The 24,017-nt window shown below is 44.9% G+C and overlaps 1 protein-coding gene across 2 annotated transcripts in view; it reads right to left on the bottom strand.

Moving 5' to 3' along the window:
* The window catches only part of NIPAL2 (NIPA like domain containing 2), a 173,163-nt gene that overhangs the window by 132,761 nt on the left and 16,385 nt on the right, over positions 1-24,017 (bottom strand). For both annotated transcript variants that reach the window (XM_089666479.1, XM_089666471.1), the window contains exon 2: positions 5,230-5,298. In XM_089666479.1, the coding sequence (XP_089522605.1) occupies positions 5,230-5,298 (69 nt within the window). The remainder of the gene's footprint in view (positions 1-5,229; positions 5,299-24,017) is intronic.

Genomic DNA, 24,017 nt, shown 5'->3' with positions numbered 1-24,017 from the left:
CACCTCCATCCCGTCTCCCAAGTCATTCATATATTTCTTTAACTTTGGTAACAGTACTTCACTAAATTTTTTATAATACTTAACGGTATAACCATCCGGGCCTGGGCTTTTCCCTCCCCCTGTACTTCTCAATGCCACTTCTATTTCTTCCTGAGAGATTTCTACCTCCAGGGAGTTCAGTTGTGTTTCACTAAGCTTTGGCAATCCCGCATTTTTTAAATATATCCTCCTTTTTTCATTAATACCTTCTCTAATTTCTTTTGATGTTCCTTGGGGGCTGATGTTATACAACTTTCTATAATACTCCATGAATACTTTTATGATTTCTTTAGTTGAGTGGGCTATCTCCCCCTTAGAGCTTTTTATCTTTTCTATATAATTTCTGTTTTTTTTCTTATTCAGGGCTCTCATTAAGTATTTTCCTGGTCTATCACCCCATCTATATCTTTCACTTAATACTTTATTATATACTCTTCTCCTCTCCTCATCCATCAATCTCTCTAATTCATCTTTTTTATCCCTTAACTTCTGTCTTGTTTCTATTGTTATTTTTTTCTTGTGTATCCACTCCAATTCCAGGATTTCCTTTAAGAGTCCACTAACCCTCTCTCTTCTTTCCTTTTTTTTCCTTGCTCCCATCGCAATCAGGATTCCTCTTATATATACCTTATGACTTTCCCATACTGTAGCTGTCGATACTTCCTGCGTTTCATTCTCCTGGAAGTATACCTTAATCTCTTCACTGATCCTCTGCACAATATCCTCATCAAAGAGTAAAGCCTCATTTAACCTCCAACCTAAACCTCCCGTCCACCTTTTTCCCCATCCCATTTTCATCACAACTGGGGCATGGTCCGAAAAAGTTCTTGTCTCTATTTCTATTTTAACCAACATTTCAATGAGTTGATGATCTATTAAGATGTAATCCAGTCTCGAATACATCTCGTGTGCATTAGAGAAGAAGGTATAGTCTCTGTCCTTCATATGCATTATTCTCCAGGTGTCCACCAGTTGGTATTCGTGGATCACCTTCCTCAAAGCTCTCAGGGACCTACCCCCTTCTCTCTGCACAAGGGAGGTTACATCCATCTGTGGGTCCATACAGAGGTTTAAATCTCCTGCTATTATCAAACGCCCTTTTTTAAAATCTATCAATTTTTTTAACAGACCCTTTAGAAAGATCTCAGGTTTCTTATTGGGGCAATATATATTGGCTAGTGTGCATTCAATTCCCTGTAGTTTACCTTTCAAAAACAGGAATCTCCCTTCCGGGTCAGTCCTTCTATCTTCCAGCTCAAACCTCATATTTTTTGCCAATCCTATTGCCACCCCCTTTGCTCTTTTAGTTGGAGAGTCGGCATAATACCATGTAGGATAATATTTGGATTTTAGTTTCACATTAGATTCTATCTCAAAGTGTGTCTCCTGCAAAAATACCACTGACGTTGCCCTATGATGTAGCTCTTTAAACAACTTGAATCTTTTCCCAGGGCAATTCAACCCATTCACATTATATGTTATAAACTGTATTTCATCCATCCTTCTTAATTTTTATTATCTCTCTTCTAATTCGTCTCCTCCTATTAGGCCCAAATGACTTGCAGAATATTAACCCCACCCCCCCCCCTTCCCCCCTCCTACCACCCCTCCCACCCTCTCTTTTTTTTCCCCTTCCCATTTTTAGGCGTATAAGCTGCCTACAAATCATTTGTGGATCCATTTCCACCATTGATTAAAATTTAGGGCGTAAGCTCCACCTATGTACGGCTCACCTCATCTCCGAGCCACCCGATTCCCTCTCTCTATAGTCTAGACTCAGCGAGAGTCTTTACTCTTTACCTCCCACCCTTAACCGTATCCTCTAAGCGGTTCACGACCTCCTGAGGAGGAAAGCCAGTGGCGAGAGAGTGGAGAGAGAAAAAAAAAAAAAAAAAAAAAAAAAAAAAAAACTCAGTCTCTACTTAATTCTCCCTCCCCCCTTCCCCCCACGTGCTGCCAGTCCTCTTTTCTTGCATTAGTTATATTTCCTTTGTCTTCTTTTTCTTCTTCCCACCCAGCTATCTCCATTCTATGCAAGTCCAGTCTATCGCAAAAATCTCTTAAATCTTCCGGAAATCGCAAATACGCTGTAACCCCATTTTTCCAGCCAGTTAGAAATGCTGAGGAACCCCATCTATACTGCACATTCTGTTTTCTCATCTGCTCCAACAGGGGTTTCAGGGATCTCCTTCTCCTTAGGGTCTCTACTGTTAAGTCCGCATAAATTTGGATACTCAAGTCTCCGAACTTAATTAATGATCTTCCCTTGGTCTTCTTCCAGATCTCCTCTTTGACCCCAAATTTTTGGAACTGGACAATTATGTCCCTCGGTCTTTCCTTCTCGGTAGCCTGATTGAACTTTCCTATTCTAAATACTCCGTCTAACTTGATCCCATCTGTTTCAGGTCTATCTCTTATGGAGTTTAGAATTTTTTTAACTAGTTCGTATAATGTTTCCCCTTTAGCAGTCTCTGGGATTCCTCGTAATCTAAGATTACACCTTCTTTCTTTATTTTCTTGAACTTCCATCCTATAGATCATTTTTTTCTGGTTATTTTCTAATTGGCTTATTTTTTTCCTTAGATTATCTATGTTCTGGGCCTGGGTTTTAACTTTCTCCTCCGTTTCTTCCATTCTTGCTAGCAGATGTCCTAAATCGTTTCGAATAGCTGTCATTTCATGTTTTATCGTTTTTTCCAGATTTTGAAACATTTCAGTCATCTCCTTCTTATTTGGTACCTGTAGTTCACCTTCAGATCCTTTCCTTCCCAGGCCATCCACTATTTGTTGGCTACTGCTGCTATTCAAGCCCATTGATAATCTAGGACTACTTCCTGAACTAGTGTCCATTTCCCCCTTTATACCTTGGGCCCTTTCTGGCGTAGTATTTCCATATGATGTATATTTCTTTATTGTTCCTGTTTGGGACCCTTTGGGCCCTGCTCCCTTGGGACCTTTATTCTTCATATCCTTTAAATATCTTGGTAGACTTGCAATTTTTCCTATATCCTTTACTCTCCTAGGGCACCTGGGCCTCCTCTCTTCTTATCTTCTAACCCCTGGGAATCCTCCCCCTCCTTCACCCCTTAGTAGCCTAAATCACTCAGGGGTTCACCACACAATAAGCTCCCAGCATTTTTCACTCACCCTTCCCTTCTCAGGACGGTGACTCCATACTTGTGTGGGAGGTCTTCACTGCTGCTCAGTCCTGGGGGGGGGGATTCCTCAGGGTTTCCGATACTGTTTTTCTTTCTTTCCTCCTCCTTTCTCGGTCCTTAGAAGTCGACTCAGGGAAGGAGGGTAGTTCGTCTGGTATTTATGGGTCTCCCTGCCCCAGGGTCAAACAGCCGCCCAGGGGGTACAGGCAGCTATACGCCGGCAACACCCTGTCACATCAGGGCGCCAGCCAGCATCCACTTTCCCTCCAGGGGTCCTCCGTAGCTGGCCCCTTACTCCTGCAGCATCTCTCCTCCTCTAGCCGCACGGGTTTTCACTCATGTGGTGCCAGGGGAGCCGACCTGTCACTACCTCTCCACGAGGGAACCGGCCGGCGTCTCTACTTCCCAGTCGTCCTTTGCGGCTCACGCCTCCCAGCTTCGTTTCCCCGGCAACCCGGCATCTGCGCTGGATCTCCCCAGCAAGTTCACCTCCCGGATGTCCGTACACGCTCCGCTCTCCGCTTCTGCCGCTCGCTCCCCAGGTCCCTCCACAATCAGGTAGGGCTTCACTTCATGAGGGTCTCGGGGTGGTCGGGAATGAGATTATCGGAGAGCACTCACATCGTGCTCTCCGACGCCGCCATGTCTAGGCTCCGCCCTCCATCTGACTACCTGCATACTACATCCTCCTCCCTTGAGCGTTTTCAAAATGATTTATCAGCAAAACAAAGCATGGCGGAGTTTGTTTTAAATATTAAAAATGAATTAAATAGCATTTTGTGGTACTCAAATGCAGTGCAGTTCCACTTTAAAAGATAGTATGCATGTTGCTCGGTGTTTGAGCAACTCGCTCACAAACTAGCAGCCAAACCTCTGCGTCTCCAGTAGCTCAGCTCCTGTGAACCCTCCAATGACCACAGTGTCCCCTGTATTTCAGATCCTGTATTGACTCACTGCCCCCATGCACTGCAGCCTGTGTCCAGTGTCCCTATGAACACCAAGCTGCATTCAGTATCTTCAGTGACCCTGTGCTCTCCAGCCTACATCCAGTGTCCCTGTGTGACCTCTGAGGAACCCAGTGCTGCTAAAGACTCTGGTTCCTGTGTTTTGGTGTCCCAGGCACCCTTTCCTGTCACTCCTGCCTCTGATCTCAGCACCACTGTACTGAAAGAGCCTCTCTCTCTACTATACCAGTGCTCTATCCTCTGAAGCTGCCTTTTCAGGTGCAGTTAGAGGGCTGCAACATGGGAGCCATCACCAGCAAAACTTATCAACCCCCAGAGTGCTCTGTAGAACACTAGATGGCTCCTGAGACTCTGTACCTCAGCCCTTTTAAGGGCTCTCACTTCAGAGCTCAGAGTCTTCATGCACGCTGGACGTTTTTACACTTTTGGCATTTTTTCTACAACCAGTAAACTCCCCAGCATGTTATCCTATGTGTCCATGCACACATAGGCTGTAATCAGCGTTTTTTTTGGCAGGGAAAAAAAAAAAAAAAAAAACAGAACTAGTGGGTTTCTAGAGGAGTCTTTTAGCTGTACAACTGGCATTTTTGGACTTTTTTTGAGCAAAAAAAAGTAAAAAAAAAAAAAAAAAAAAAAGTGGCTAAACACTAATGCAAAAAAGCTAAAAAACTGCTGAAAAGCTTTTTAACGTGACTTTACACAGCTAAAGCTACCAGTGTTATTAAAATGCCCAGTGTGCATGGAGCCTTATTGTGGGTCACAGGTATCCTGCCTCCCTACTATCTGCTGTCTCTCCATGACTCCCCAAAAGTACTCGACACCTCTTCCATGGCCTATGTAACCACCCAATCCCAGCTCCTACTGTCAAGTCCTGCAGTCCCTAGTGGGAACAGACTTCTTTCATTACAGCTTGACAGCATGTTCCCAAAGTCACATTTTCCAGGCACTTATTAGCTGCCTTGGCAAAAGTCCCATTAGAGAACAGCCACTAAACTGTCTGAGAAAAATTTATTCTTAAAAGGTAACAATAGAAAATCAGATAAGAGTATTTAGGCAATATTCCTTACCTGCAGATTAAGGGATATACTTATTAGAAAACTTCCAACAATAGATAAAACGATGCCAAAGATTTCATTCTGAAAACAGAGAAAGGCAAGCATGTGATTATTACTTACAGATACGCAAGGCAGACTTATTTACATAACAAATCATTAATCGCAAAAACGATCCCGCTCGGTTTAACAAATGTTACTTTTTTAGTAAAAGACTGTACAGCAAGCCTGTATACGTGAACTGACTGCATATCCAAAGTGGATTCTGTGTATTCAGATTGTACTCTATTGCAGTGTAAATCGCTAAAGCCAGCCATACAGGTCCTAAACGTCGGCTGCTATGAGCAGACTCTTTATAGTTTAACAGGTCAGGTTTTGCCCGATCAATCAATGCCGGTGGCTATAGCCGGCAGCACTGATCAATGTATTGTTGTTGGAATACTATGTTCATGTATTTTGTGCAACAATTACATCATTATTCAGTAGAGCTATATATTTCAACTAGTAGATGGCACAGTTTATAAGTTTGTAGCTGCTGGTAAAACTCTATGTCTTTTATACAGTTTCCTGTTTCCTTGTTGCAGTGAAACCGAAAACCACATGTGGACTGTGCATGGTCTGTTCTGTAGGGCTATTATAATTTCTAACAACTCTGATAGTGGGGAAGTGGGGAAGAGTTTTTCAGCTTTATATAGCATTTTTTGCATTAGCGATTAGCAGTGTTTTGCCACGTTAAACAGCGTTTTCCTGTGTTTTTCTGCGTTTGTGTATAGCGTTTTTACAGCTAAAAAACTCCTCTAGAAACCCACTAGTCCTGGGTTTTTTTTCCAGCCAAAAAACGTCCCAGCCAAAAAATGTTGATTACAGTGTATGTATGCATGGACACATAGGATAACATGCTGGGGGGTTTACTAGCTGTAGAAAAAAAAACGTCAAAAGCAAAACACAGCAGCTGTAAAAACATCAAGTGTGCATGAGGACTTATTGAAATGTCAAAAACAACATTTTATAGCACACAAATGCAAACATACTGCATTTTTAAAATTTTTATTTATTACATATATTTTTTACAGCACTGACAATTTATACAGCCCTCAAGGAGCTTACACTCTAACTCACATACATACATATACACACACATACAGGAACCAATTTAGACAGAAGGTAAATCTACTAGCAGGTTTTTGGAGCTTGAAACCAAACCAGAGTACCCGAAAGGAAGACCTGGGGAAGATGGAAGCCCTGTCAGTGTCATTTTAAAGGTAGGTATTTCATGATGAGCTAGTATATGATGCATACTAGCACAATATGCCATTGCCTTGCAGGGGATTTTTTTATTTTTAAATGCAAGACTTTACTACAGCTTTTAGGGTCCTTTCACACGGGCATTTCTGTTTTTTTTTTTCTTCAGTTCGGTCACAGTTTTTCAAAGAAAAAAAACGGATGAGTTTACATCAGTTTTTTCATCCATTTAAATCAGCTTTTTCATCCGTTTTTGATCGGTTTACATCAGTTTTTGGTCCATTTACATCCATTGATATCCGTTTTTTAGTTCGTTCTGGGTTTTTTTGCAGAAGAAAAAAATAGGATTTTCTTCCGTTCAAAAAAACAGATGCGGACATTAACGGATGTAAAAAGTTGTTCATCTGTTAACATCCCAAAGTCCACAGAAATACATGGGGGTCTGTTTTTCTTCTGTAAACGGACAGATGAAAACCGGACATATGGAACACCCGTGTGAAAGGGGCATAATACTTTAAAGGCACAGGTCTGGAATAATTATACAGATCCAGGGTTATGACTCAATAGGCTGTATTATTGTTCCAGGTGAGTGATCAAGGTATTGATGCCAGAGAAAGTCATCTAGAAGGTCGGCAATGGCGACTCTTTGTATTTAACACCTCAGAATAAAGAAAAAAATATCTGTCAGCAACACTAGTCATTGATGTGCCTGCTCCTGATAGGAATGTTCTCCAGTACATTGACTTTCAGCCTGGTTTTCAGTAGAAGGCTTTGGGCACCAAAAAAAAAAAAAAAAAAAGGGTAAAAATAAAAGACTGTTCTCGATGTGCTGCCATATTTTCCTGTTCCTGTTCTAGACATGCTGGCTTCCTTCTTTGGCCTTTGGATGACTGCTGATTGTAACTCCTGAGCTTGATCACTGGAGTTAGTGTTCGGCAAAAAGTGACATACAAGCCAAAAAGGAAGAGAGACACACACTACAATCACAGTATTTTTGCGCCTGTTTGCAACATGTCTAAAACCTAACTCTCAAACCAAGTAATTATATTATTATTAATGGCACCCTCAATTTATTATTTGGTAGCACACCCATTGGAAATAATAACTGAAATCAATTGCTTACTGTAACCAATGAGTTTCTTACACTTCTCTACTAGAATATTGGACCACTCTTCTTTCGCCAACTGCTCCAGGGCTCCAGTGGAAGGGTTCCTTTTCCCAATTGCTGTTTTGAGATCTCTCCACAGGTTATCTGTGGGATTACGATCTGGACTCATCGTTGGCCAGTTCAGTACTCTTCAGCGCTTTGTCTGAAACCATTTCTGGGTGTTTTTTGATGTGTGCTTTGGGTTATTGTCCTGCTGTAAGACCTATGACCTCTGCTGGAGACCCAACTTTCTATCACAGGGCCCTACATTGCACCCCAATATTCTTTGGTAGTCTTCAGATTTCATAATGCCATGTCAAGACAGCCAGTGCCTGAAGCAGCAAAGCAACCCCAAAACATCAGTGAACCTTCATTTTTGACTGTATTCGTTTTGTTAAAGACCTTATTTCTCTTTCTGAAAACAGTAGAATGATGGGCTTTAGCAAAAATACATAATTTTGTTTTGTCAGTCCACAGTGCAGTCTGCCAAAAGGATTTTGTCTTTCTCAGGTAAGTTTTGGCAAACTCCAATCTGGCTTTTTAGGTTTCTGTGTCAGCAGTGGGGTCCTCCTGGGTCTCCTACCATAGTGTCCCTATGTCCCTAGTTCATTCAGATGGTGACACATAGTGCGAGCTGACACAGTTGTATCCTGTCAGCTTGAATTTGTCTGGAAGTTGATCAAGGTTCTTAATCCACCGTTCGAACAGTTCTTTGATGCAATCTTTGATCAAGTTTTTCTCTTTAGTCCAGGGAGATTAGCTACAGTGCCATGGGCTGTAAATGTCTTGTTTGCACACAGTGGGCACAGGAACATTAAGATCTGTTAATTGATACAGGTGAATTTAAAATCACAAAATTACAGGAATGCAATTATTTCTTACAATTTTGAGAAGGTGCCAATATTTTTGTCCAGTCCATTTTTGGGGGTTTGCGTGGAATGTGTCAGAACTGGCTTTTTGTTTCTACACTTTTTGGTGTCATACCAATACAAACAAAAGAATAAAACATGAGAATGCATAAACATTTGTAATTGCAACAATTTTCGGGGCGAAGTGGTTCATTATAATGACAGAAATGCAGGGGTGCCAATATTTTTGGCCATGACCACACACACACACACACACACACACACACACACACACACACACACACACACACACACACACACACACACACACACAAAATTAAAAGGAACACTTTGAAAACACATCAGATCTCAATGGGGAAAAAATATCATGCTGGATATCTATACTGACAATGGGTAATGTGTTAAGAACACAAGGATACCCCATCGTTTGAAGGAAATGAAAATTATCAACCTACAGAGAACTGAATTCAAAGACACCCCGAAAATCAAAGTGAAAAAATGATGCTAGTCCTTTTTGCTAAACTTTCATTGCAGCAACTCAAAATGGTACTCAGTAGTTTGTATGGCTCCCACATGATTGTATGCATGCCTGACAATGTTGGGGCATGCTCCTAATGAGATGACGGATGGTGTCCTGGGGTATTTTTTCCCAGATCTGGACCAGAGCATCACTAAGGGACCGAAACATGATATCCCAGAGGTGTTCTATTGGATTTTGGTCAAGTGAGCATGGGGGCCATTCAGTGGTATCAATTCCTGCATCCTTTCGGAACTGCCTGCATACTCTCGCCACATGAGGCCAGACATTGTCATGCACGAGGAGGAACCCAGGACCCACTGCACCAGCGTAAGGTCTGACAATGGGTCAAAGGATTTCATCCCGATACCTAAGGGCAGTCAGGGTGCTATTGTCTAGCCTGTAGAGGTCTGTGTGTCCCTCCATGGATATGCCTCCCCAGACCACCAATGACCCATCACCAAAACGGTGATGCTGAACAATGTTACACGCAGCCCAACATTCTCCACGGCTTCTCCAGATCCTTTCACATCTGTCACATGTGCTCAGGGTGAACCTACTCTCATCTGTGAAAGGCGCCAGACCTGCCAATTCTGGTGTTCAATGGCAAAGGCCAATCGAACTCTATGGTGCCAGGCAGTGAGCACAGGGCCCATTAGAGGACATCAGGCCCTCAGGCCACCCTCATGAAGTCTGTTTCTGATTGTTTGGTCAGAGACATTAACACCAGTGGTCTGCTGGAGGCCATTTTGTAGGGCTCTGGCAGTGCTCATCCTGTTCCTCCTTGCACAAAGGAGCAGATACCGGTCCTGCTGATGGGTTAAGGATCTTCTACGGCCCTGTCCAGCTCTCATAGAGTAACTGCCTGTCTCCTGGAATCTCCACCATGCTCTTGAGACTGGGTGACATGGTAAACCTTCTGGCAATGGCACAAATTGATGTGCCATCCTGGAGGAGTTGGACTGCCTGTTTAACCTCTGTAGGGTCCAGGTATTGCCTCATGCTACCAGTAGTGACACTGACAAGATGAGTAGGAAAAAAATGTCAGTGGCCTCCACCTGTAAAACCATTCCTGTTTTGGAGGTTGTCTCATTGTTGCCCATCTAGTGCACCTGTTAATTTCATTCATACCAAAGCAGCTGAAACTGAACAACAGCCCCCTTTGCTACTTAACTGACCAGATCAATGTTGCAGGAGTTTAATTGACTTGATGCTATACTCTGATTAAAAATGTTAATTAATGTTCCGTTAATATATATATATATATATATATATATATATATATATATATACACACATATATATATATATATATATATATACACACATACACACATATATACACACACATATATGTATACACATATACATATACACACACACACACACACACACACACATACCGTATATATATATATACATATACACACACACATATACATACACACACTTTTTTTTACCTAATGTTTATTGCTTTAGTCCTGACCATAAAAAAAATAAGAAAATATGTAAATATGTAAAGAATCACTATACATTCCCTTAAGAAAAAAAAAGAAAAAACACCACACAACATTCACCAGTGTACTTGTATGTATTGCTTTAGCAAACAACTGAGAAGACACTGCACATCTAACCAGAAGAGATCACTCGCACAGTTTACTGTTAGGGATTTACCTCCAGGAGCTCCTGTAATGTGTTTAAACAGCAATGCAAACATCAGGGTGGTGTCTGCACACGTTGCACCCAGCACAGTGCACAACACTATCTAGCTACACAGTCAGAAGTTCACAGAATGGTTCTCCCCGATTCTACTGTCCACCAATCGTGGTCTAGCTGTAAGCATTTTATTGATTTACAGAATTTCTTTTTAAATAAAATCAAAACATGGTTGAATCCTGCAACAAACATAGTGAGAAAACACTACATTCTCCCCCCCTCTCCAATCTGTGCCAAACAGCATGGATGGACTATTCAGCAGTGCTGGCTTTTTTTATTCTGCCAGCCGACATCCGTGGCTGTCAGAATACCCTAACAGTGCCTGCATCTGATTGGATGCAACGGATGTTCAGCCATGGATTTCTGCCCAGCTTCTTTAGCAAAAGATGTTTACAAGTCAACTTTTTGTAGCGCCAGGTGGTACAGACAAGAGCACATGCAGAACACATTTTGGCTGATTCAGCTGGAATTGGCGTAATTCGATTCATGTACAGCCGACTTTAAAGAAGATCTAAATGTGAAAAGCAAAGTAACCTTAGATTGTACACCCCTTGAGGGTTAGGGACTGATGTGAATGTACAATATATATGTAAAGCGCTGTGTAAAATTGACGGCGCTACATAAATACCACAAATAAATAAAATAAATTGTAAAAATGTGTCAATTGGCAACTCTCAAACATATAGCTTGTTATCCTGCCATGAAGGACCTTGTTCAGGCACTCCCAGCTAAAGGGTGATAATGCTCTGTCCTTTTCCCAATCTCCCAGTCATGCCACTACTCACCCACTATGAATGGCGTTACCGACATCCGTTATACAGCCATGGTCCACTGTTGTCACTATCTGTAAACCAAGCTCGAAAAAAGGCATGCAGCCACCACTAGAGTCTATGCAATCAGGAAGTAGCTGGAAAGGGACTGTGGGCGATCAGCAGCACCAGAATGCTCAAAAGATGACAAAAGGTCAAAGCAAGGATTAAATTTTAAAAAATGGTAATGGTTTATGATACAAACTAAATGTCATCCAGTTGGGGTTTACATCGACTTTATGTGATTACATCCTAGTGATAATGCTAAGCTTCAGAATCTTTCATGGAGCTTTCAGGAAGAAAGCTCTGACCATTTCATTGAAGAATCAGGTACGGTATGCTGTGACCTGAGAAGTATCAAGGCATCAACTGCCCAAACACAACCATCTGTCATTTTCAGGCTGTATATAGCACACATGGCAATGCATGGTAAGAAATAACAGAATGGTGGGGGTGGCAGATCTCCTGTGGGGTCTCTGGTTTGTAACTTGTGAAATCTGGAGCTTCAGTCATATGCTGTGCTTCAATACTCCTTGGATCAGCATGACCGCTAGCATTTTCAGAAGAAGCAGGTATAGCAAGCTATGCATTGGTCTCAGTACAGGTTTCTTTTAGGGTTCTTCTAGCTCTTAGGGCCTGGGTACAATGGCGATCCATGGTAGTGGCAAGATTGCTTTGGTGGGTACAGCAAGGAGTGAAAACATCAGTTTGCATGTCTTCAATGAATGCAAGGCTTCCTCTGATTGGCCAGGGCAGAAATGGTGCCGTCATCCACCTGTCTCGGTCAATCAGAGCAAGACATGTATTCACTGAAAAAAGCATAGGCTATAACACTGAATTAATTATTAAACCATCGGCCACACAGAGGCATCAGGATCATTCACCAGAGCCAAGTTGGACCAAATTAATGCAGCCCATAGATGTGCCAATTTTTTTGTTCAGCCAGCAAATTGAAGACAAAAACAAACACAACTGACCCGATTTCCTTATCCACACATTCGAGGTGGCTGGGGCAATCCTCCCCACTGCATCATTGTATTCTGACAGTGGGGAGACTTTCCTACCATCATAATACACAGATCAGTACACAGTTGAAGTTCAAACCGAGCATCAGAATGGGGATTTAAGTGACTTTGGACGTGGCATGGTTGTTAGTGCCAGACTGGCTGGTCTAAGTATTTAAAAAACTGCTGATCTACTGGGATTTTCACGTACAACCATCTCTAGGGTTTACAGAGAATGGTCCAAAAAAGAGAAAATATCCAGTGAGTGGCAGTTGTATGGACAAAAATGCCTTGTTGATGTCAGAGGAGAATGGGCAGAATGGTTGCTGCGACATTCAGATGGTAGGGTCAGAATTTGGTGTCAGGAGAGCAAGTGTGACAAAAAGCAGCCATTAGGTGCTACTGGTGTTCCACATTCTGAACTTAGGCTGGCTTCCAATTACAATCTGCAGTCAAATGGGACCTAAATGTACTGCTTAACTGCAGCAGAGATAGGTGAAGTCAGAGTTTCTCAGCTGGGGTGCCGTAAGGAGCCTCAAGGGGTGCCGCAGTGGAAGGACAAAAAAAAAGCTTGCGCTATGTTTACCTCTTTATACAGGCAGGAGTGAGAGAGCACAGCCCACAAATCTCTGATGCTACGCCTTCCAAACAGAGAAAGGAGACTGAGGACACAGCCCTCAATCTCCATCTCTGCAGCCTCAGTTGCAATAAATGGTTTCAGATCACAAAGTGAAACAGAGTAAACACAGTTGTTTACTACAGTATGCTTCAGTTATGAATGGACAGAGTCATCAGTACAGATCACCGACTCTCCATTCAGAAAAGGAAAGGGGTCAGTAAATTAGACATTTACAGATGCCTTCCCCATTCTCAATCCTGACAGATACCCTGCAGCAGCCAGTCGGAGAGCAGAGCTGCGGGGTGCAAGGGGAGGGTCAGGAAAGAGCACAAGGGGGGGGGGGGGGACTGGGAAAGAGCTCAGGGGGGTTGGAAAGCACACGAGACAACAGAAAAAAAAAAGCTGGATAGGAGAAATGGTGGGGGGGGGGGGGGGGGTTGCATGCAGAGGAACCATGTTCCTCCTGCAGCTGCTGAAATCATGCTTCTCCACCTCTCCCTTCCCTTCCGCAAACATTCTGTGGCTGCAGGAGGAAAATGGAAGGATCAGCTTCTCTATATGCAGCCACCCCTGCAGTTCCTCCTATCCAGGCATACAGGGGGGCTGATGAGAGGGATGTGTTGGGATCAGAGGGTTTGTGGAAGAAGGGAGGAACAGAATTTTTGCTAGATTTGGAGGGGGGAGGGGTGCTAGGAGAGGGAATTTGGGGTTTGTGCAACCTACAGACCACTGAAAATCAAACTACATTTTAAGGCTTGCGCACACCAGGTGCAGTGCAAAATTGCAAAAATGAGCTGCCTTTTCCAAACACGCATGGGTGCCATTCATTCTTAATGGCACCCCACAAATCTGGCAAGTGCATGTGCATTCACACCTGCTAAGGCACATGATACCACAGTGCCATGTATTTTGGTTGATTTAAAAGCAGCCCATTAAAACTGCTTGCCAACCGCGCTATAGCTGAATGACGGCTACAGCACAGTTGTCCAGTTCTGGGAGGGAGTCATATGACATCCTCCAAGAACGCGCTCCCAGCGGTACGCACCAGGCGAGCTCCATGACCGCTGTGTCCGATGACAAAGCAGATCACTGGGTAAACACAGTCGCCAGTTATTGGCTGCACTTTCTTCATGCTGTCACAGCGTGAGGAAAGTACTGCCGATAACCGTCAATTGTCAGAGAACAGATTGGCACTGATCATCAGGGCATTGGTGATCATTGCCCAGCAGTGCCACCCACCAGAGCCCAGCAGTGCCACCCACCAGTGCCCAGCAGTGCCGCCAGTCAGTGCAGCATCATCAGTGCCGCCTCATCAGTGCTGCCTCATCAATGCACATCAGTGAATGAGAAACATTACCTGTTTGCAAAATGTTATAATAGAAACAAAGAAAAAAACTTTTTTTTTTTTTTTGCTCTTTTTTTGTTTATAGCCCAAAAAAAAAAAAACACCCAATGGTGATTAAATACCACCAAAAGAAAGCTCTATGTGTGTGAAAAAAATGATAAAAATGTCATATTGTTGCAATGTTGCATGACCGCGCAATTGTCATTCAAAGTGCGACAGTGCTGAAAGATGAAATTAGCCTGGACAGGAAGGGGGTATAACTGCCCGGTAGGCAAGTGGTTAAAAGACGCAACATAATAAGCCTACATAAAAAATATTATTTTGTGTTGGTAGATCTGCCTGTCTGCTGGCTGTCTCCTTTCACAACATCCTGAATTCCCTGCACGCTTTGTAGCTTCTCCTCTGCTGTTTACTTTCAATTTATAAGGACTACATATCCCATGGTACTTTCCTGCCTGCAAGCAGTGATTCCTGTACTGACTCCACCTCTTGAAACTCCTCCCAGCACCTCTGTAGTCCAGAAGGCAGGCTGTGTGAAATGTGTGACACAACAGTGCTACTCCCAGGGCATAGTGACTAAAGGTCACATAATTCAAGGAAGTAAATGTGTGTGGATCTTCACAAAGTAAGTTTACAAACCTCAATTAACAAACGAAAAATAAATGAGTGTGCTGTACACTAAACCAATCTAACACAATAACACAATATACCAAAAATGGACCATAAACAAATATGTGCATATACAAAATGTGCAAAAATTGCATCTAAAGTGCTAAATGTCCATGTACATAATAAAAATGATCAAAAAAGTCCCAAATCCAGTGCTGTGTGGTAAAAAAGATCCTCCCAACAAAGTGCTATGGTGTCCACAATTGCTCGCCATGACAGATAGATCAGCCTCTTACCAGACACACTGATCTCCAATCAAGAGATCAAACAAGCAGATGGTGTTCAGATTCCACACTGACACCCATGCTAGCAATATCAAAAGGAGATGGATGGACGACTGCGGGCTCACCCAAACAAATTACTCACATCGAATCGCTCTCCAGACCATGTAGAGAAGAATTAAAACAGAAGAGACTTCATAGTGCAACCCGATAAAACTAAAAAAATGTATTCAGTAAAATATTGCACTTACATAGATAAGGTGCATAAAGGCAGTATACAAATTCAAAATTGCTACGGTGTCCTACCACCGGCCAGGATGTGGTGATGTCACAGAAGACTCCGCCCGGCGCGTTTCTCCAAAACTGGCGTCCTCTGGGATTGGAGATCATCTCCAAACAGTGTCCGGCTGAGCACTGGTTTGTTTGTAGGAGGAGTTTTCCATCTCTTGTGACTGTCCTATGAGACTGCATGACCCCTGACCCTCTGACTGGACAGTGCTGATTGGCCCTGTGATGATCACATGCAGCTTCCCAAAAAAAAAACCCCCAAAAAACACACAACTCGCTAGTAACTGTACACACCAAACTGAGCATATGAAGAGTGCCTCTTAGGGCTCTGTACTATCAGCAGATGGATTGGGGACTGTGGAAGAAGGGGAGGATCAGAGAAGTCAAGATCAAACAACCTTTTTAAATAACGCAAAGGATTAACCCCTTAATTTCCACTGTGAGCATGCTTTACTACATATACAGATTGATTTTACTTTTGTGGGTTTAGTAACACTTTAAATGGATTTATTTCTGCTTTAAAAAGGTGAATACAAGTAAAGTAGAATTATACTCATTTTCAGTCCAGTGATGCAGTGTCCAGGAGCTCCCACACCAGCTGCTGACATCTTATCCCTGGGATTCGCCAAGGTTTTGATCTTCATCCGTTTGGACTGGCTAGGCTGAGATTTTGTCACTTCCACACACGTGGCAGATTTTGAACTTGTTCACTGAGCTACACATTTGGAAAAGGCAAGTAACACTTTAATGCAGAAGAGTCATGGTATGTCTTCTGAATTAAATGGGCCTAACTGTAATTTTTGTTTTTTGGAATAAAATTCAACTTGATGCATCCCAGGCCATGTCACATATAATAGAAGGAACCACTCGCTCTCCTTAGCAAGTCATGTTTTGTCAGCAGTGGAAGATGGCACTGACACAGCTTGGTTCCTGCTGACTCACAATCATCTGGATGCAAGGAATCCACAGACAATGCGTTATTCTGATGATGTTGTATAGAGGATCAGCTATTCGGGTTATCAGGCTCCAACTGTAAGCTTTGTTAAAGCAAATCTAAACCCAAAAGCAAAAAAGTTAACGTTGCATCTTACCAGTCCTTAGATTTAGTGGCTGCATTAGATTTCTTTTTTATTTTTAGGGCCTCTTTTCCTTTATTTTCACTCCTAATTCTGCAAATAAAACACTTGCTATCCTAGGGTGGCTACATTAACTCACACTATAGGATCTATGGAGGAAGCCGCGCTGGTCGCCCAGGCTGGACTTCAGCCGCGCTGGTCGCCCAGGCTGGACTTCAGCCGCGCTGGTCGCCCAGGCTGGACTTCAGCCATGTTCTTCTCTCCTCATCACCATCACTGGTTATTTCCAGAAGGGCAATATCATCATTAATGCTTTTGGTTTACTCACAAAAAGTAACCAGGACTCTACAGTTCTGGCAAGATAAACACATTTTTTTGGACTTGGTAAAAAAGTTCTTAGCCAGATTACTTAAAGCGATATTAAATCCAAAACCAAAAAAGTAACGTGTTGCCGCTTACTACTCATTAGATGTGATGGCTGCATTAGTTCTCTTTTTTTAGGCTTATTGCCTTCTGTTTTCAACCAGTGATCCAGCCAGTAACACATCTCCTGTATTAGAGTGCCTCTACTCTGAATGAAAGAGCGCAAGAGGCACCTTTGGAAAGCAGCATTGTCAGCCTGGGGGGAGGGGGGCATTAGATGCCCTAGCAGATTTAGATACACTAACAAATTGAAGCAGAACTACAGATAACACTTTATAAGCAGTTACAGCATTTTTTAATAAAAATTTTACATAAATAAAAGCTGATCATTGTAAGCACCCCTGTACATTGGTAAATGGTTTGTCTCAACCCTCTAACTGTCATATCTGCAGGACAACCTTGTCTATTGAAAAACAACAGACATGCTAGCTGGATCACCAGGTGAAAATAAAAGAAAGCCTAAAAAGAAAAAAAACTAATGCAGTCAACCACCTCATCTAAGAATTAGGTTTTGTTCTCCTAGAAGCTAAATCTTTAGTGAGAGAGGCATGGAGTTTGCTATTGCGAACTTCTCATTTTGAAAATGCTAGTTGGCTGGCTGGCTGATCCCGACCTCAATACTTGAGTCACTGACTCAAAACAAATATGCAGGTGGAAACCTCTAACTTTTCCCATTTTCCCAATCTGCTCTTGACCAAGATCAGGAACCCAAAGTGTAGCCGGTACGTCATCATGATAGATAGGCAACTGTCTTTCAGCGATGGTAGCCCCGGTTTTCTTTGTTCAGACAGATAGGAGCATCTGTTATGACATTTAGGGGTGAGGCCCCTTTCATGTGATTGGTCTGATTCGGTCCGCTTGACAGTTTTTCAGGCAGACCCGATCAGACCCTCCATTCTCCTCTGTAGAGCAGTGGATATAAAAAAAAAAGAGACTTGTGTCTGTTTACACCTTCCTACTGCCAATCTGATCCGATCCTCTAAAAAGAAGGAAAAAAAAAAAGGAAGGAGATCTGTCCCCCTCCATCTAGCGCACGGGTGTCAAACTGGCGGCCCTCCAGCTGTTGCCAAACTACAAGTCCCATGAGGCATTGCAAGATTGACAGTTACAAGCATGACTCTCAAAGGCAGAGGCATGATGGGACTTGTAGTTTCGCAACAGCTGGAGGACCACCAGTTTGACACCCCTGTTTCTAGCGGATTGGTCAGAGGGCAGTCAGGTGTAAAAATGAACAGTCCGTAGGTGGCCCATAGAGCAGAGCAGGCTATGTCCGCTCCATAAAGTGAGTGGATACAGACCTGTCACCCACCCACTCTGCTCAGCGGGGGATCAGCAGACAGATCCGCCGCTGAGTAAAGTAGAGTCTGACCTGTGTGAAAGTGGTCTCAATGTTCCGAGTAGCAATGTACAATTATGAGGGTGGAAACACCAGTCACATGCTGAAATTCCTCAACAGGCTGGCGCCATTCAGAGATTAATCCCTTCTAAGAGCTGGGAAAAATCACATCACACCGTATGAAGTACATGAAGGAATGCTTGCCTCCTTGGAAATATCATTTTCATTAGGAGATCTGAGATTGTCAATCTAGATTGGAGAGAAGAGATTTTGTAGTGATCAGGGCTTTCATAGTGTGCGTATACAGACACACCTTATCTTATAGCACATGAAGAACGTGTCCCCAGGCAACAGATTGGAATACAAGTCTTTCAAGTTTTGCTAAGTTACAAAGATTTTCCGCTAAATGTTAAACAACAGTTTTACCAAAATAAAAGCAATTCCAGATGGGTGGATTTACAGCAGCATTAAAGCGGAACTAAGGCTGGGCTCACCTTTATGCATTACAGGTCCCATACACTTGCTAACGTGTGCATCAAAACGCATGGTAAAATTCCAAGCATTTGGATGGAGGGCAATTATTAAAAAGGGTCATACACTTCTTGTGTGCATGTTTCAAATATGCAAATGAATGGGCTGTGTGAAATTGCTAACAAAAAACCCCCACCTCGCTCGCTCTGTCGCACCTGCATTAGGGTAAATGGAACAGTGTTACTAAACCCAGGACCCTGCATTCACTATATCCAGTCTCCCACAGTACATACAACATGGAAATGCAATTATTTTAGTAAATATTATTATACAGTATTTATATAGCGCCAACAGTTTGCTCAGCGCTGTACATTATAATGGGAGACAGTACAGTAACAATACAATTCAATACACGAGGGGTTCGAGGGCCCTGCTCCTTGGAGCTTACAATCTAGGAGGGAGGGGATAGTGGTACGGGAGGAAATAGCTGTGGGGGATGGAGTGGTAGGAAGAGTGGAGGAGATCGGCAATTAGCTGAGGGAGGGGTAGGCTTCCCTGAAGAGATGGGTTTTCAGGGTGCACCTAAAGGTGAGGAGAGTAGGTGACAGTCTGATGGATTGGGTTAGTGAGTTCCAGAGGATGGGGGAACCCCAGGAGAAGTCCTGGAGATGGGCATGGGAGGAGGAGACCAAGGAACGAGAGAGTAGGAGGTCTTGTGAGGAGCGGAGAGTACGTTTTGGGTGGTACTTGGATATCAGATCGGAGATGTAGTTTGGGGCAGTGTTATGAACAGCTTTGTACGTCAATGTTAGCATTTTGAATTTTATCTGTTGGGCAATCGGAAGCCAGTGGAGGGATTGGCAGAGGGGGATGGTGGATACGGAGCGGTTAGTAAGGTGGATGAGTCTGGCCGCAGAATTCAGGATAGACTGAAGCGGGGATAGCCTGTGGTGAGGTAAGCCGTTGAGGAGGGAGTTACAGTAGTCAAGTCGTGATATAATAAGTGAGTGGATGAGTTGCTTAGTAGTTTCTGGGGTTAGGAACGGAGGTATTTTGGAGATGTTGCGCAGGTGAAGTCTACATGAGTTTGTCAACGATTGGACCTGGGGCTGGAGAAACAGATTGGAGTCTAGGATGACACCTAGTACTCTGGCTTGGGGGGAGGGACTGATGGTGGCGTTGTTGGTCATGATGGAGAAGTCAGGGGGCGCGGGCTGGGGGGAAAACTAGGAGCTCGGTTTTGGAAAGGTTTAGTTTGAGGAAGTGGAGTGACATCCAATCTGAAATGTCGTTTAGTAGGCTAGTGATTCGGGCGGAGACTGAAGGGCTAAGGCGGGAGGTAGAGAGATAGATTTGCGTGTCATCAGCACAGAGATGGTAGTTGAAACCGTGAGAGTGTATCAGTTGGCAAAGGGAGGAGGTGTAGATGGAGAAGAGAAGGGGCCCGAGGACAGAACCTTGAGGGACCCCAACAGAGAGGGGGATTGAGGGGGAGGTGGCAGCATTATAGGTAACACTGAAGGAGCGCTGTGATAGATAGGAAGAGAGCCAGGAGAGAGCGGAGTCTATGAGGCCAAGAGAGTATAGTTTTTTGAGGAGGAGGGGGTGGTCAACCGTGTCAAAAGCTGTGGAGAGGTCGAGGAGTAGGAGCACTGAAGAGTGGCCATTAGCTTTGGTGGTTAGCAGGTTGTTGGTGAGTTTGAGTAGGGCAGTTTCGGTGGAGTGTAGGGAACGGAAGCCAGACTGTAGGGGATCAAGGAGGTTGTTGTCGGTGAGGTGGGAACTCAGGCGATTATAGACTAAGCGCTCAAGAAGTTTGGATGTAAATGGCAGCAGGGAGATGGGTCTAAGGTTGTTCAGGTCGGTGGGATCCAGGGCGGGTTTTTTAAGTATGGGAGTGATGTGCGCGTGCTTTAGAGGGGAGGGGAATGCGCCAGCAGAAAGGGTGAGATGTGAGTGAGGGAGCGTAGGATGGAGGAGGAGGGAGATTGTAGGAGTTGTGTGGGGACAGGGTCAAGGGGGCCGGTGGTGAGGCGGGCTTCAGAGAAGACCTTAGTGACCTCTTCAGTGGTAGCAAGGTCGAAGGAGTGGAGTGTTGAGGGGGTTTTAGTGTGAGGAATGTTAGGTGGGGCGGAGGTCTGGACAGTGATGAGGTCGAAGGGGAGGAGTGTTGAGGGGGTTTTCGCATGAGGGATGCAAGGTGGGGTGGAAGTCTGAGTAGTGGCGATGTCCCTATGAATTGCATCGATCTTGTTTTTGAAGTGGTTAGCAGTCTTGTGGGCGGTGAGTGAGTTACTGGGTAGAGGTGGGGGCGGAGAGAGTAGAGAGTTAAAAGTAGAGAACAGCCGGCGAGGACTGGAGGAGAGGGTATTGATGAGGGTTACAAAGTAGGCTTGCTTGGCAGCATGGAGGGAGGAAGTGTAGGTGAGGAAGGCAGATTTATATCGGGTAAACGCTTGTTGGGATATGGTTTTGCGCCATAGTAGATTCAGCGCAAAACTGCGTCGTTTGAGATTTTTGGTATGGTCATTCTGCCAAGGTTGAAGAAGTCGGGGTCTAATGCTTCGTGTGGTTAGGGGTGCTAAGGAGTCTAGAGCGGCTGACAGCGAGTTGTTATAAACAGTAGTGGCCAGGTCAGGGCAGGACAGGGGAAGGATACTGTCGTAAAGTTGGTCAGTTGCAGAGTGGAAGGGGGCAGGGTTCAAGTTGCGGAGGTTTCGGCTGGTGATAGTTTGATGTTTGGAGGGGTAGGTGTTTGAGGTCGAGGAGATGGAGAAGGTAATGAGGTTGTGGTCAGAGAGAGGAAAGGGGGTGTTTGTGAGGTTGTGGGGGGTGCAGAGATGAGAGAAAACGAGGTCCAGGGTATTCCTGTCGGAGTGGGTGGTGGACTGTATACACTGTGCGAGTGCAAAAGAAGAGGTTAACTGGAGGAGTTGGGATGTAGCCAGGTTATTGATGTTGATAGGGATGTTGAAATCTCCAAGGATGATGGTGGGTAGCTCGGAGGAGAGAAAGAAAGGTAGCCAGGCGGAGAAGTCGTTGAGGAAGTGGGACACGGGTCCAGGAGGCCGATAGATTACTGCAATCCTCAGAGGGATTGGAGAGAAAAGTCGGATGCAGTGGGCCTCAAAGGAGGAGTAGGATAGAGAGGGGGGATTTGGGAGGACTTGGAAGGTGCTCAGCGGTGACAGGAGCATACAAACCCCACCACCTTTTCGACCGCTGGGTCTGGGTGAATGGGTCTAGATGAGACCTCCGTAGGAGAGTGCCGCAGGGGAGGTAGAGTCAGTGGCTTGGATCCAGGTTTCGGTGATCGCTAGGAGGTTGAGGGAGCGGGAGACAGAGAGGTCGTGGATGGCGGTGAGTTTGTTGCAAACTGATCGGGCGTTCAGGAGTGCACACAAAAACGGGGGGGTGGTTTTGGGGAGCAGAGGGACAGGTATTAGATTGAGGGGGTTGCAGCAGGTCGTGGAAGTAGGAGGGTGCCTTGTGGGTGAGCGAGGTGGTGGAGGACCAGGGTTCAGGGAGATGTCCCCCGCGGTTAGGAGAAGAAGGGTGAGAAAGGTGGCATGGGAGCGAGATGTACAAGAGCGCGTAAGTCTACCAGTGGTGGAGTTCGGGTCAGTGGGAGAGTGGAGTATCAGGAGGAGGTGGTGAGAGCCGTAGTGGGGAGATGGAAGCAGTGAGGGCGTGATGTATAGTTGTTTGGGGAGGAGCAGAGGGATATAGAGAAGAGATTTTGGGAACGGAGGGGAGGAGTATGAGGAGGAGGAGTAAAGGTGGCATTTTAGGAAGGTAAATGGAGTGGTGGACAAGTATGGTGGAAAGTTTCTCAGGGTGCTTGGTTGCATATAGTCTAGCGTGCAGTGGCGTATCTCATTGTTGTATCGTCCTGTAGCTAGAGTTCTCGTGCTTAGGATCAGGATGGGTAGAGTTTAGTTCAATGGGTTGTGGCCAAGGGTAGTCAAGCTGCAAGTTCCAGTTTGTGTAAGTCCCAGATTGAGGGGTGAGGTTTGGCTTGAGGAGATGAGCGGTGGAAGTCAGCAGTGGAAGTGTTTCCCAGGTGATGGAGATGAGGTTTAGAAAAGGTTATAAGGGGTGGGCATCAGCTGTGGGAGTTGGGCGAAGTGGGGGCTGGGGGATCACAGAATCAGCAGTCGGGCCTTCTCCCGCACTGTACTCACGGGGGTTGTCAGATGGGCTTCAGGTCCGGGCAGGGTTGCGTCGTTGTAGGCAATGGTAGACCTCGCCAGGTCGAGATCATCCGTTGGGCTCAGCAGGTCCGGGCAGGGTTGCGTCGTGGTAGGCGATGGTAGGCCTCACCAGGCCGAGATCATCTGCTGGGCTCAGCAGCGTGGAAATAAGCTCGCTTCGGGTCACTCTTTCGGGCGTGGATGGGGATGTGCGGGCGGAGCTCCTTTAGATCAGCAGCAGGCTCCCTTCGGGTGTTGGGGGGGGTGTGCCGTGGTAGGCCGCAGCAGGCCCTGCCAGGCCAGGTGCTGTGGTAATGAGGTAGGCCTCGGCCTAGATGGTGCTGGTCTCTTGCTCCTTCGCACTGGTCTTGTGCTCCTTCGCGGTAGGGTCGGGGAGACCACCGGTGCCCTCCCCCTGTCCTCAACTACCTGGGTGGTAGGGTTGTATGGCGGGGCCTGGGTGGTGTGGTTGGCCTGGTGGTCTATGTAGCTTTGGGCCCTGCTGGGATGGCGTGCGGCCTAGATGCGTTGGCCGCAGCGGGCTCTGCAGGCCAGGTGCCCGAGTTGTGGGAGGCGGCAGAGTAGTGGGCGGTGGGAGGCTTATATGGCTGCACTCCCTTTTAGCTTAGTATAGTTTTCAAAAGAAGGGCATTTCAATGATCACCCACCAGACTATAGCACACATACTTCACAAATGTGCCAGATTTGCTGGGACAGGCTCACTCTTTATCATGTTGACCCGCATTAAATGTGTCCCAGACCTTGTCCAAAGAACAAAGCTTAAGGCATAGTTGTCCCTACCTCCGGGCACCCAGGGCATTTGTCCCTTATCTCTTGAGGAGTGCCCTGGGTCCCTGA

The sequence above is a fragment of the Staurois parvus genome, unplaced genomic scaffold, assembly GCF_062004578.1.
Source record: "Staurois parvus isolate SC_StPar_1 unplaced genomic scaffold, SC_StPar_1.0 ptg000052l, whole genome shotgun sequence".
Classification (NCBI taxonomy): Eukaryota; Metazoa; Chordata; class Amphibia; order Anura; family Ranidae; genus Staurois; species Staurois parvus.
This window is presented reverse-complemented; position numbering and strand designations above follow the sequence as displayed.